Source organism: Sarcophilus harrisii, chromosome 3 (assembly GCF_902635505.1).
Source record: "Sarcophilus harrisii chromosome 3, mSarHar1.11, whole genome shotgun sequence".
Classification (NCBI taxonomy): Eukaryota; Metazoa; Chordata; class Mammalia; order Dasyuromorphia; family Dasyuridae; genus Sarcophilus; species Sarcophilus harrisii.
The window spans coordinates 597,479,441-597,494,203 of NC_045428.1; the positions used below are offsets into that span (position 1 = coordinate 597,479,441).

General features: G+C 35.2%; 1 protein-coding gene across 1 annotated transcript; it reads left to right on the top strand.

Annotated features, from left to right (window-relative positions):
- Nucleotides 1-5,868: 5,868 nt before the first annotated feature.
- On the top strand, nt 5,869-6,876 carry LOC105750169 (vomeronasal type-1 receptor 1-like). Its single transcript, XM_012547139.2, has one exon. The coding sequence runs from the start codon at nt 5,884-5,886 to the stop codon at nt 6,874-6,876; it is 993 nt and encodes a 330-aa protein (XP_012402593.1). The 5' UTR covers nt 5,869-5,883.
- Nucleotides 6,877-14,763: the final 7,887 nt, after the last annotated feature.

Here is a 14,763-nt window from a genome sequence, read left to right on the forward strand (position 1 = left end):
CTATCTCAGTTTTATATCTTGGGACTTAGAAGCAGAAAATGTTTTTCCAGGAAAAATTAGAGTTAGAGCGTTGTTCAGTCCCTGTCTGCAGGGGACAAGGAAGACGCCTTGAAAAGGCTGTGAAGCAGGCCTTGGAATTTTTCCTTGGAATCTTATTTGTATCCCTGTCTTTACTGATATTTTCTCCCCTACTCCATGATCTCATCTCTTACAGGTGATTTTTCAATAACCCATAACTGTTGTACCTGCCTTTAGAGCACCCTAGATGTTTCATTCGCACCTATTGTGAGGGGCATTTTTCTAAATCCCACTCTTCTGAACTCACTTCTCTGACATTTTGGACTTTTTCTCTTTTCTCTAGATTCTAAGAATTCTGTCTTTCTGGTGAGAATGAAAATTGTTTTTTTTCACCCTCCATTCTCTGCTGTTTGTCACCTCATCTTTCTTCTTCCTTTCTCTTCCCTTTGTTCTTTCAGTTTGTCTCTTCTCCTGAGCTGCTCTGATTGATGTTTATTGCCTCTGGCTTTTCTGAAACCTTTATCTTTCTCCTGTTAATGCTCTCCTTTCTCATCTATTGTTTATCCTACTTTTCAGACATTTAAAAAGGTCCAAGAGTTTCTGGGTAGTTTAGTCATTTATTAATAAAGCCAGCAGGTTACTAGTAATAGGGTGGTTATTTGGTGAACAGACGTGTATATAAGCTACAGAAGAGTACATGGATTATGGACCATCAACTAGCAATCAAATCTAGTTAGTTAATGTGATTGAAGGTGGATTATATTAAAATGAAGGGTTGAGTGTCTTTTGATAGGAAAAGTATCTCTACATCATACTAACCATAGTTTTAGGCTATCAGTTCAAAAAATGTATACCTTACCCAAGCATGAGCAGAACAGTATGGGCTTCCCAAATTTAGATTAAATTCCTTATAAGGTGGGGTGTAGTCTGCCTGACATTGAGGAGAGTTACTGCAATCTCATGAGTACTCTCCTTGTGAAGAATTGAACTTTTAAAGGACTTTAGAAGAAGATGGGAGAAATAACTCCATTGGATTTGGGAAGGATGAATTTAAAAGTCTTTACACAACTGCAGATGAGTATCCTATCAAACAGGAACACTTGGAATCAATACCTGTCCTTTCTTATATCCAAAATGCAAGTCCTTCTTTAGATGCCCCATTTCTTGAGTCCCCGAAGTCACAACCTATCAAGAGTGAATATTCTCCCCATGTGAATGTGAATCTCTACCTGATTCTATCAATATTGTTTCCATGGCTTCTAGTTTATTTGAACATAGTTAAGCCCTTACTTTGATTCCCTATTGGCTGAATACTATCCTCTCTGAAAATTCTAATTCCCTCTTGTTTTTCTAAGTCACCTCCTCTGATCACATCAATACAACTATTTCCTCAAGTGTAAGTATTCTCCACCTCTGTTTAGAAACATTTGCAAGTCTGATTCCCCCGCCCATTACTTTTTCCCTTTTTAATTTTTATTTCCTCATTCCACATCCTAGCAACCTAATTTTCAATTCTTATGTTTCAATTTCCTAATTTGTTTCATTTCTCTGTATTTCTCTAATTCAATTTTGATAACTATGTAGAAACTAAACTACCATTCCCACCAAGAGCTCTGAATCACTTCACAATTTATTGGTTATTAATATTCATTTCTCATAACTTCAGATCATAATTAAATTCCCACCTTTGTCAGGGAGCCTTTGCTGATTATGTTAATACCTATGTTTTCCCTCTATTTACTATATATAATATACATATATATATTATACATATATACTATGTCTTACTATTTCTATATCTAATTTCTCCTTTTGTATGTTGGTGTTTTCATATTTTTACCTCAGTAGACTGTGAGCTTCTTAAAAAATAGGTACTACTTTTTAGCTTTCTTTTTTCTCTTAAAATTTAGTATTAAGCCTATCCCATAGTGATACTGCCATCTTCTGGTACTTATAATTTTGTTAAAAGCAAAATTTTTAAGAATGATTTTAGCATAAAAACCTTTATGCCTTCATTTGTGTGTGTGTTTTTTAATATAGTTTAGATTTTTTTTAAGTGACTAGGCATCATAGAAATTTTTTTCCAGTATATTTATGGAGTTGCTAATAGTTGCTAACAATTGGACATATGGAGGAACTCCCTGTCCTAAGACAGATCTCCATCTCTCCTGTCTCCATCCCTGCACTTTCCTCCACTTTCATGCCACAAAGAGAGGGACATCAGACATTAGGCCTGTTGGTCGGTCCTAGCAAAAAGAAGTTACTTCTCATTTGACAAGTTATTGCCCTGCCTATGTACTGGGAAGTTCCTGTGTATCAAGGTTGTTTTAGGCAATGAGTGAAATTCCCCCCCAATCATAAATAACAAAATTGGAACCATCTATCAACCTTTGTTGAGCTTTGTCTCTTTTAGGCTTCAGGATATCAACTTCCAAAGTCTTGTTCAACCTGAATACCAACTCCTACCTCATTCTGAATCTCAGAATCCCCTGGATACTGCTGCCATCATCTTCAAGTCACATATTTCCCCTTTGCAGTCTGGACTCTGCTTGGCAGGGCCAGCTCTACTCCCTTTATCAGCCTGAAGTAACTCCAGAAGGTGAAACTTTTATCCCTTTCCATCAAAAGAATTTGAGTCTCAATAGCTTAAAAGGGGAATGATATAATGTTCCTCCTAGGGAGGATGTATCAATAACCCTAAAGCTACCTGGCCTTAATCCTAAAACCATTTGGCTTTGGAAGTGCTGTACTTCCACAAACAATGCTGGCTGTCAGATAACAATCTGTTGGTCAGTAATAATAAAGTCTCTGAGACAATAATGAGGTGTATATCAGATCAGTTCTCAACTCTTACCTCTAGGATCACTTCTCAATTCTATCATCAAGTCATAAATTAGCATATCAGTGACATGATACATCTGACCGATCTTTTTCCTATAAATCTACTTTCTTGCTCCTGGTTATTTGCTAAATTCTTTTGGAACTTAGTCCACTTTAATTGGCATCATGATTATAATAAACTTTGCTCCTTGACTTGGGGATGTGTCTGAGTCAATTCTTTTGAGATACCTTATTCCACCAGTCTGGAACCCCAGCCTTTTTCATGTCTCCTTTGAACTCCAACCACTTAAACAAACTAAACAATTCTCATCAATACTTGTAATACTGGCAAACTTTCATAATTACAATTTCCATGTTATCCAAAGGTGCGGAGCTTCGATCTGAGTCACACATTGATTTACTCCCCATGACATCCCCTCACTCCTCTAAGATTGAGTCCATCCAGGATCCATTATCAGATATAAGGGCAGAGGCTGAGATTTGGCTTCTTAATCTCATATGTATCTCACCAGAAGTCCTCCCCATCATTTGTGCTTACCATGGGCAATAAGGACTAAGGAGCTCCATCCTTACATGTCTTTTAGTAATCAACTACTATTGCTGTTGCTACTGCTATTAAGCTGCAAAAAATATAAAATCCTGCTCGTTGGATATGTAACCTTTAAAGAAAAGACTAAATAAGGGGATGTATTTTCTACCTAAAGAAAAGACAGAAACTTGAATTGGACATTCCCTTTTCACTGAGTGGCATCAAAAATATTTTCAAATAAACTTGTTCTTTCTTTTTTCAGCTAGTCTCTGAAATTATTCACTTGCAGCTAACAGATCCAGCTGGTTTCTCCTGCTATCTCCTGGAACCAAGATTAATATTTCCTCAACAATTGAGAAATACAATGACTACAATTCTGCTGAGACCACATAAGGATGAAAATGTAACTAGCACATCAGAGCTGGACCACCTAAGTAAGGTTTCTTATCCCAATCAGACTTCCTTGCTTTAACTCAAACCTTTTTTTCCTTTGGAGTAGTAGAAAGTTTCCTTCAAAATCTCTTTGTTTGCATAAATATTCTTCGAAAATTTTTAAGACTAAAATGGTATCAAAGTAAATAAGACAAAGTTGTAGAAATCTTCCAGAATGATTGGGTGAACAAAGATTTTTTTTTTTTAATTGGAAAAATGTCTTGCAAGTTTCTGGGGAAAAGTGTGCATGTGGATTTTCTTTTGGACCTTTTAGGTTTTTTTTTCTACTTTCTCTTTTCCTGTATTAGGGTTCTGATAGGTGTTGTTGAATAGAATCACTGAACCCCCACAAATATGTTGGATTTCATTGATCCCTAATGCTATCCACCAAAAGTTGGGGAGAGTTGATTTGACTTTCAAATGTATTGGGTTTTGAGTTGGTGTTATGAGGTTTCTCAAAAGAATTTATAGGCTTAGACCTTCTCCAAAACCAGGGTAAAAATTTATCATGTTATCGATTGGAGTGCTTTAGTCCAAAGGGGAGTTTTAGCCATTAATAAGGGGAAAGACTCTGGCTAAGTTCCCTGACTGAACGGAACTAATAAGGGAAGAGACACCATTCTAATTAAGTCCTAATGAATTTGCTGTCATAAGTCAGATGGTTCTCAATGAACCCTCAACTCAATAAAGTAGGCTTAACTACTTCTTTCCTAAAGAAGTTAGCAGGGGATTGAAGTACAGATAAGTTCTTTTACAGAAGGGCAATAACCTTGGGCTTGACATCATAACATGGACATCAGATTAGGTTTCCAGAGTTTTGTCAAAGCAAACAATTCAACAAGCTATTCAACTCCAATCCAGTGCAATAAAGGCCTACTTAGGATAATAAAAGGCCTGAACAAAATTGAAAGGTAGAAATTATCTATGCCTCTTGCTTCTTGCTTCAGAAAAAGACCTTGACTTCCAGAGAGTTTATAGTAATTTTTGCTCTCTCTGTCTATATCGCTCCCTGTGGTCCATCTAGACATTAGGTTACTAGAAAGATCATGATCTTTTGTTGAGGACTTACTCACTCTCATTGGTTCCAATATATATAACTTGAAAAAAATTTTTTGAGGGAAATTCTGGCTTAGTCTGAATGAAAACTAGTTCAAAAATAAGCTAACTCCTGAGAGTACATTTAAATTTATGGTGAAACATTTTATGGCCAGCTTGTAGGGATTAATCAGCATTATCTATATTTTTTAAAATATTTTTTCTCCTGTTATATGTAGCTTGTTATTGTTTGTCCTTTATTTTCTAAAACCCATGACATCATGGAAATGATGTCATAACATGCAGGTGAATTTGATTTAAGTGAGGGAGAGATGGCTTAGATGATTTCATTTAGAAATAATGCATAGGACCATTTGAATTGGACATATTGAGAGAATTACAGGATGTTTTAAATGAAGATGGCTACCCAAAGAAGTGGATTGTTCATTTGGAGAGATCTTTTATTTGAAGCCATTTTCTCTCTGTTTCTAGTTAACTGTTTTGTTTTTATTTGTTTTCTCTTAATAATTTGTTTTGTTTTTGTGTGAATTACATATTAGCTCTTGGACATAGCAATTGAGAACCACATTAAAAGTTTTTCTGCTTTTAGTTTCTAGTGAGCACAAAAGGTATAAAGGTTATTTCTTTTATATTTGTTTTTATTTCATCTAGATTATAAGCTATCAGCAATTTTTTTGAATAGTGAATTGATAATTTTAACAAGATTCCTTTATTTGTGTTCTGATCAACCAAATTAAATGGGTAGAAAGAATGAGAACTCTTCAGTTGAATGACTCAACTATTTCTTAGAATATAATTGTATCTCTCTTCCTAATTCTGCTGCGTGTGTGTGTGTGTGTGTGTGTATGTGTGTGTGTGTAGATAGAGACAGAGAGGCAGAAGGAAAGAGGGTCAGAGAGAGGCATAGAGACAGACACAAAGATTTTCCCTTCCTTCCTTCCTTCCTTTTTATCTCTCTTGCATCTATCTCTTTCTCTAAGAACATTGCTACTTCAATCAGTGAGAAAATGATTTTTCTTGATTTAGTTCTAGGTATTGTCTTCTTTATCCAGACTGGAGCAGGTATACTGGGAAACGTCTTTCTCCTTTCTCATTATACCATCACTTTCTTCAATGGCAACAGGCTGCGGTCCATTGATTCCATTTTTTTCCACTTGGCTTTGGCCAACTCTATCATGCTTATTTCCAAGGGAGTCCCTCAGACAATGATTGGTTTGGGGCTGAAAATTTTCCTTAATAATGTTGGCTGTAAAGTCATTCATTTCCTCCACCGAGTTGTCCGTAATGTTTCTCTCACTATCACTTGCTTTCTAAGTGCATTTCAGATTATCACTATCAATCCCTTCACCTTCTCCATTTGGTCAAATCTCAAAGCTCAAGCCTCAAATTACATTATGCCCTTCTGCCTCTTCTTCTGGATTCTACACATTCTAATAAATGTTCATTTATTTGGAAATATGCAGAAGTATACAGAAAGAAGTAACAACACAAGGGTATGGAATATTGGATTCTGTTCACAATTTGCTGCAGCATCATTCAAAATCTCTGTATTTGTAATTTTCTTCTCTATTCCCGATTTCCTGTGTGTGGGATTTATGGTCATAGCCAGCAGCTATCTGGTGCTTCTCCTGCAAAGACACCATAAGCAAGTCCAGCATATTCACAGCTCCAGCCATTTGTCAAGAAGGTCTCCTGAGACTAAAGCCACCTATACCATTTTGGTGTTGGTGAGCACCTATGTCTCCTTCTACTCAGTCAATTCTGTTTTGTCATTTTATCTCTTTATTTCTGATAAATATTATGGGTGGTTGATTCCCACATCAGCCTTCTTGGCAGCATGTTTCCCAGCCATCAGTCCATTTGTACTTATTATTTCTGATTCTCATATTCTCCATATTTTCTATTCCCTCTGGAAAAAGAAAAGATCCCAAGATTCTCCTTTTCCTGGATGTTTCCTTGCTCAAAATTCTATTTCCACTCCTAAGAATAGATATCATTAAGAAGATAATAAGAGCAAGTCAGTATGCAGGAGGAGCAAGGAATCATATGATTTAGAAATTGGAAGGAATATTATTTGTAACAATCATCATCATGAGGAACATTTTTTCAGAATTTTTTTGGTGTCTTTTAATTGTGAACCTCCCTATTTCACATTTTATAGATTATTTTGACCTCTGCTTCTGGAAATGTGTATTAAATATTCTCCTTCTCCTTTAGAAATTAATTGAAAGGGATGTTGAGAAAACCTGTTTACACTGGTGGAGGGACAACTGAGAAATGTCTATCAATTTCTTATATATGAAGGATATATAAGAAGGGGTAAATTGTGTTCTATTTGTGATCTAGAAAGACTGTAGAAAATATCTGGAGAAAAGATAGGAGAAAATTTTGTGAAGCTTATCCCTCATAAGGGCTAGCATAAGGGGTACATTATGTTACAAGTAGTTTTTTCTCTAATTTCATATATTTTGTAAAGTCTTAGATGTTCTTGCTACCATCTATTATAAAACAGATCAAAAAACAAGTCAGTTCAACCTCTTAAATTTTAGTTCAAAAGAGCTAAACCTATCTCAAACATTATGATTCTGATATTTTTATTAATAGTGTTATAACTTATAGCTCACTTGAAACTTCAGCGAACTTAAGCTTTTCAATATCCTTTGCTATCCTCATCTAACCTGTGATCTTGTTGAAAACTCTGCTAGCAACAAGTTAGAGGAAGATTCTTTTTTAAAAAAAGTAAAATCTATGAGAATCTAAAATTGTAAAATAAGTCATTTTGCTTTAAGATTGAATATTTACCAAAAAAAAGACCTAACCATTTCTAAATTATTATTCACTCCATTACAAGTAAGTTTCAGTGAGGTATGTTAGCAAATTTTGCAATGATATTGAAGTCATTCAAGTATCATATAAGTTAAAAGACACACACACACACACACACACACACACATTTTGTTGTTGTTGTTGTTGTGGCAATTGGGATTAAGTGACTTACCCAGAATTCCACAATTAGGAAGTGTTAAGTGTCTGAGGCCAGCTTTGAACTCAGAAGACATATATTTTAAAATACAAGAAAAGGCAGAACAGTGAAATCTTTTAGTTTATTTATAATTTGATCTTTTTTCCTGAAATTATTTACTCAATTTTTCTTCCAATTATTTAGAAATATAAAGTTTTCAATCAATTGTATTTTTTCTTTTAGAACTCCAAGTAATTTTAATTTTATTTTGTTTTTAAAAGCTTTTTATTTTGGGGGCAGCTAGGTGGACCAGTGGATAGAGTACCAGCTCTGAAGTCAAGAGGATCTACATTCACATCTGTTCTCAGACACTGAACACTTCCTAGTTGTAGGACCCTGAGCAAGTCACTTAACTCAAATTGCCTCAGGGAGGGAAATACTTTTTTATTTTCAAAACATATGTATAGATAGTTTTCAACATTTACCCTTGCAAAACCTTGTGTTCCAAAGTTTTGTCTCCCTTTCTTCTCCTGATCTCCTTCCTCAGATAGAAATTAATCCAATATATATTAAACATGTGCAATTCTTCTGTCCATATTTCCACAATTTTCCTGCTGTGCAAGTAAAATCAGATTAAAAAGAAAACAAAATGCAAGCAAACAACAACCTAAAAAGCAAAAATTGGATGTTGTGATCTATATTCAGTCCCTTTTGGTTGTAGATCACTCTCTCCATTACAGTACCATTGGAATTGGCCTGAATTGCCTCACCGTTGAAAAGATCCACATTGTTCAGAATGAATCATTGTATAATCTTGTTGCTATATATGATGTTGTCTTGGCTCTTCTCACTTTATTTAGCATTAGTTCCTGTAAGTCTCTCCAGGCCTCTCTGAAATTATCCTGCTGATCATTTCTTATAGAAGAATAATATTCTATAACATGCATATACCATAACTTATTCAACCATTCCCAAATGAGGGGCATCCACTCAATTTTCAGTTCCTTGCTACTACAAAAAGGACTGCTATAAACATTTTTGCACATTTTGATCCTTCCCCCCTTTTTATTATCTCTTTGGGATACAGTCCAATAAGACACTATGGAATCAATAGGTGTGTAATTTGATAACCTTTTGGGCATAGTTCCATATTGCTCTCCAGAATGGTCTGATCAGTTCATAACTTCACCAACAATGTATTAATTAGTGTCCCAGTTTTCCCACATCCATTCCAACATTCCTCATTTTCTTTTCCTGTTATCTTAATAGAAAGTAACATACCTTTTTCTCAGTTTTCTCTACAAAAACTGAACAAATAGCAGGATATAAAAATTTTATGGCTAAATGAAGAAAAACATATGAAAGGTAGGAGAGACCATTGCTCAAGTACCAGTCACTAATGTGAGCAATCAATTCCAGATCTATACAAAATGGGAAACAGTAGCAACGTGCTTGTTAATTCATTCGCCTGATCTGCAACATTCAGATACATACCCTGATTTTGATAAAAGAGATGAAGGTATTTTCTGTCTGAGGGTCTTAGTGAAAATGGTCCAATGATTACAATCGCCTTTAATGAAATATCATTCAATGAGCAGACAAAACCCTAATAAAAGCTCTCAGTTGTCCTCGTCATTAGTCAAAACAGCTTGCTCCAGCACAAATGTCTGGAGTGGGAGGTTCCACAACAACTGAAATAAATAGCCAGCCCATTCAATGGAAATTTGAAGGAAAGACAGGGATTATAACACCTTATGTCATCAGTAAGGTGCCCATAAATTTATAGGGCAGGAAGGTGTTAGAAAAGATTGGATTGGCATTAAACACTACCCTTTTCTAATGGGAGGGTCACTGTAGAAGCCTTATTACCCATAATGCTGCCTACACCTATAACTTGGAAAAATGATGTTCCCATTTGGGTGGAACAGTGGGTCCCTGGGGTGGAAAAAAAAAATCAGTCTTTACACACTGTGATAGAAGAACAGCTAAGCCAGGGGCATATTTAGCTCTTTCTTAGCCTCTGAAATTCTCCAATTTTCACTACAAAAAAGAAATCAAGTAAATGATGCATGTTAACAGATTTAAGAAAAGCAAATGAACAAATGGAGAGCTTTTTAACCTGGATTTCCCTTGCTTACACAATTTGCTAAAAGGATGCTCATTATGAATAATAGATATAAAAGACTTTTTATTCTATCCCTTTCCATAAGAAAGATAGATTTGCCTTTTCCATACCTAGTATAAACCTATGGAACCTCATAATAGAAATGAAGAATAACCTCACCATGTGTCAGATGTATGTTACTGTTGCTCTTGCTTCTGTAAGAAAAACTTTCTCACAAGTTATACCGTTATACTATATGGATACTATTTTAGGGTGTGCTAAAAATACGTGATCTCTAGGAACATGTTTACAGACTGTAATAGAAACATTAAATCATTATCATTTGCAAATAGCTCCTGAAAAAAATTCAATAAGAGCTTCCATTCAATATTTAAGATTTACCATTAAGTCACAGTTCCTCATCCTGCAAAAATTGTTCTTATGTAAAGAGAAATTGAAAATTTTAAATGATTTTCAGAAGTTAATTGGGGACACACAATGGCTGCAAACTATACTAGGCATAACTACAGATCAATGGAAATCTTTTATGATGTCCTGAGAGGAGACACCCATTTAAATTCTCTGTGATAACTAACCTCAGATGCAAAACAGGCTCTTGAAGGCAGTAGAGACAGCACTTACTCAAACTATTATTAAAAGAGACTTAGAAAAGCCCAACTACAGTTATTCATCAAAACAAGGAATTCTGGAATGGTTTCCTTCCCAGGCTCAGCCTGTCCATAGTTTAGTCATTTATCCTGTGTTGGCAGCAAATATGATTGAAAGGCATAAGGAGAGTCCTACAACTTTCAGGGTTTATACCTCATGCTCTATATATTCCATATACTCAAACCCAAATTGATTCCTTTTTGCAAGCATTCCCTGAATGGCAATGTTTGTTAACTTATGCTCTAAATCTCCATCATGGATTACCTTTGTGTCTTACATACATATATCTTGGCCATGGACTTTTGAAACTAAATCTTTTCAGAAGTCACTTTCAGGTCCTACCGTATTCACAGATGCCAACAAAAATAATAAATGTTTTGTTTATTCTATGGAGTTAGCAATAAAGAGGGTTTGTTACCTCTCATGTACTTTACCCAGCAAAATAAACTATATGTGCTCATTCTTGCTCTGCAATTTTACCCTTGTGATTGTAATCTAGTCACAGATTCAGCTTATGCTACTGGTGTTTTGTCACTCTTCTCAATGGCCCAGATAAAATTTTCTAGTTCTAACATTTATCAGCTTTTTCAGCAACTTCAAAACTGTGTCTGATCAAGATTAGGTATGTGTTATGTCCTACGTGTACCATCACACACACACAGTTACCAGTCCCTATATTTCATGGTAATTCTGTGGCAGATTTTATTCTGACTGCTGTCAGTCATATATATCCTCAGTTTCAAGCTGCTACACTCTTCTCATCAGTTATATTATCAATCAGCTCATGTTTTTTGAGTTCAATTTGGTCTTCTTACTAAAGAAGAAGCACAGCAAATAGTTAAAGCCTGTCTGACTTGTGTCCCATTTCATCTACCGCCTTTGCCTCCAAGCTATAATCCAAGGGGGCATAAACCCAATGAGTTATGGCAAATGGATGTTACTCATTACTCTCATTTTGGGAAATTAAAATATATTCATGTGATTGTTGACACTTATTTTACAGGTTTTACTTTTTCTATGTCTATGGATAGGGAAACCACAAAGGCAACCACAGAGGTTATGGCGTTTGCCATTATCAGATCCCTTTAGGGGATAATGGCCTGTATATACCTCAAAACATTTTCAGAGTTTCTGTGCCGAATTTAGTATCAAACACTACAGCGATACCTTTCAGTCTCCAAGGATAAGCTATAGTAGAATGGAAAAACAGGGATATCAAAACTACTTAAAAAACAAAAGAAAGGAGGAGCCACAGGCATCCTTAGAACTTTACTAAATATAATTATATATACAATCTTTTTTTTTTATTTTTCATCAAAATGGCTTGTCACCTGTAGATCAGTTTTATTCCATCAGACGGAATGACAAAGAAATAATTCCCACAATTTTTACATATGATGATTGATTAGTAATATGAAAGGATCCAAATACAGGGGAGTGAGAGGGCCTGTGTAAAGTACAGCCTGGGGCAGAAGGTTTGCCTGTATTTCCCCAGATGTAGCAAGCAGTCACTGGGTGCACACGAGATATGCTCACGCCTTACCTGTGGTGTTCTTCTTCTTTTGTATAATATATAATGGTTCTCTGTTAGCAGTTCTTGGGGAGGTTTTCTGGAGGCAGCCTTAGCTTCGGTTCAGAGTAATAATCACTCCAAATGCAGCCAGCTGTTAAAATCCAAACGTTTATTTTCTCCTTCTAAGTCTTATCTTTTTCCTTGGGCCCGGTTAGCTTTAATAGAGACCTATCTCTCTCCTTGGTTCTAAGAGCTCCCTCTGAATGTCTCCAAATTCAAAGGTTTGTCCTTCAGCCATGAATCACAGATGGTAATATGTTTATCAACCTGGAAGTAATGGCACAAATAGGACCTTTTACATAGCCTCATGTGAGTGGCAATCTTTCTTTTACATCTCCAAATTTTACATGTATAATGTGTGACAATCGTACAAAATCTATGGTTACTTTTCAGACTGGTATTAGCATGACCCACTATGTGTAGCTATTGGTTTCCGAATTCCACTATGTTAATGCGAGGCAATAAGTACAAGAATTTTGTTGGAAAGCCCCCTACATCAACAACTCCTTCCTGCAAGTGTCACCAATTGAATAATACAGATGTACATCCTTTTCTGTTACCAAACTGTAATACATCTGCTAAATGGAGTCAAAAGGTAGTACAGTTGTTAAACACCACTAAACTAATCTCTGTATATGCTCCAAAGGGATATTTGTTTTATTTGTGGAAGATCAACAGAATCTTTAATTGTATAGGTGGTGTGGACACCACCTATTGTGTCACACACATTGGGACATATGTTCACTCATTGCCTTCCAGTGTCTAAGCACCTACATAAATTATGGGCAATGCACCTTAGGTGTAGTCAACCCAGGTGTACAAACATATAACTCTTCAATACCCTTGCAGCACAATACACGCTATAGAAAAAGGAGTTCATGGGATAACTCTTTATGGTGAGTCAGAAAAACTACTGCATTCCTTACATCTTCAGTAAGGCATATAGATCATGGAATTGTTTTAACGAACCTTACAATGGCATTGAAGTCATTGCTAATGAAACAGCAGCAGGACTCAGAATTTACAGGAATCATTGGATTCCCTGGCACATGAGGTTTAGATTACAGAACAGCATTGGATTATGTTTTAGCTGCCGAAGTGGTGTATATGTGGCTGTGAATTCATCTTGCTGTGTATACATAAAGAAATCACAACAATGATGACAAATATTTATCATCTTCATGGCGCAGCCCAATGGATGGAGGATACCAGAGCACAATTATTTCCTATACAGTCGTTGTAGGATAAGTGGAAATCATTGTTTCATGCTTACTTTTTGTACTTGTATTGTTACTTCTTGCCTGTATGATTCCTACTATCTTAAAATTCATACTTCCTTGCTTCCTTGACCTTGGTACTAAACTATACTTGCTGGAATTACAACAACAACAAAAGAAACAGACATCCTGTTATCTGTTATCTGAATGCCTCTGTGTATGATGTATTGACTTTGATAGAATACAGATATAATAGTAATCTAACTAAATACTTCAGCATTTGTAACTGATCATGTAAACTTTAGGTATATAAGCACTGGTGCACTACTGAATAAATGGACTCCTGGTTTACTACCCTCCTGAGTCCCACCTCTTCATTCTTTGTCCAGATCAGGGTACAGCTGGCCCTGTGGCTCTCCCCAGTGACTGGATCCAGACATCTTTCTGTGGAGGTGGATAGTACCTTCATTGGTACAAGTCTTTCTATGTTGCCATTCTTGTTTTTCTAAATCAACCTACTTGTTATTTCCTTTACCCTAACAATATTTCAATATAATCAAATCCTGAGAAACTGTTTAGGAAAGTATCTTCCTAATTTTCTGCCTTCCTTCTATTCTTGTCTATATTGATTTATTTATACAAGAAAATTTTAATTTAAATTAATCAAAATTATCCATTTTAGTCTTCAACAATATCCTCACCATATTCTAGAGTTTAAACTCAGACACTGACAAATCTCCCTCTATTCTTTTTTTCTTTTTGTCCCTGGTTTCCTTGAAGTTCCTGACCTTTTGTTCATTCAAAGGAACTTGGTTACTATAATTTTTTCCTAGCTCAGTAAGATGATTTTTAGTAATTTAATAAGGATGGCATTGAATAAATGAATTAGGTAAAATTGTTATATTTTATTCTATTGGCTTTACCTACCCATGAACAATATATTACTTCACTAATTTTAATCTAACATTATTTACATTAAAAAAGTTTTATGTTTATGTTCATGTTGTTCCTTTATCCATTTTGAAAGATATACACCCACGTATTTTATACTGCATACTTACTTTAAATGATCTAAAACAATATTAAATAATATTAGTGATAATGTAATGGCAATTTTCTCTTTTAATAAATCTATTTTTGTTCTAATTTTGTCTGGGATCTTGATGGCTGTGTGCTTTTTTATATAAGAAATTCTACTTCAGTCCTTTATATTACCTTTGTGTATATCTCTCATTTTTATTTTGTTTACCAAAAACAAATTGTTGAATTCACATTTTTAATCTGCTATCAATTTCTGTTTTATGGATACATTTTTGTCAATCACATTCTAAATTATGATTACTTTTACATATTTCCCTCCTT

Excerpts from the sequence above, each read along its gene's own strand:
- LOC105750169 (XM_012547139.2), top strand. The coding sequence starts at position 5,884 with ATGATTTTTCTTGATTTAGTTCTAGGTATTGTCTTCTTTATCCAGACT.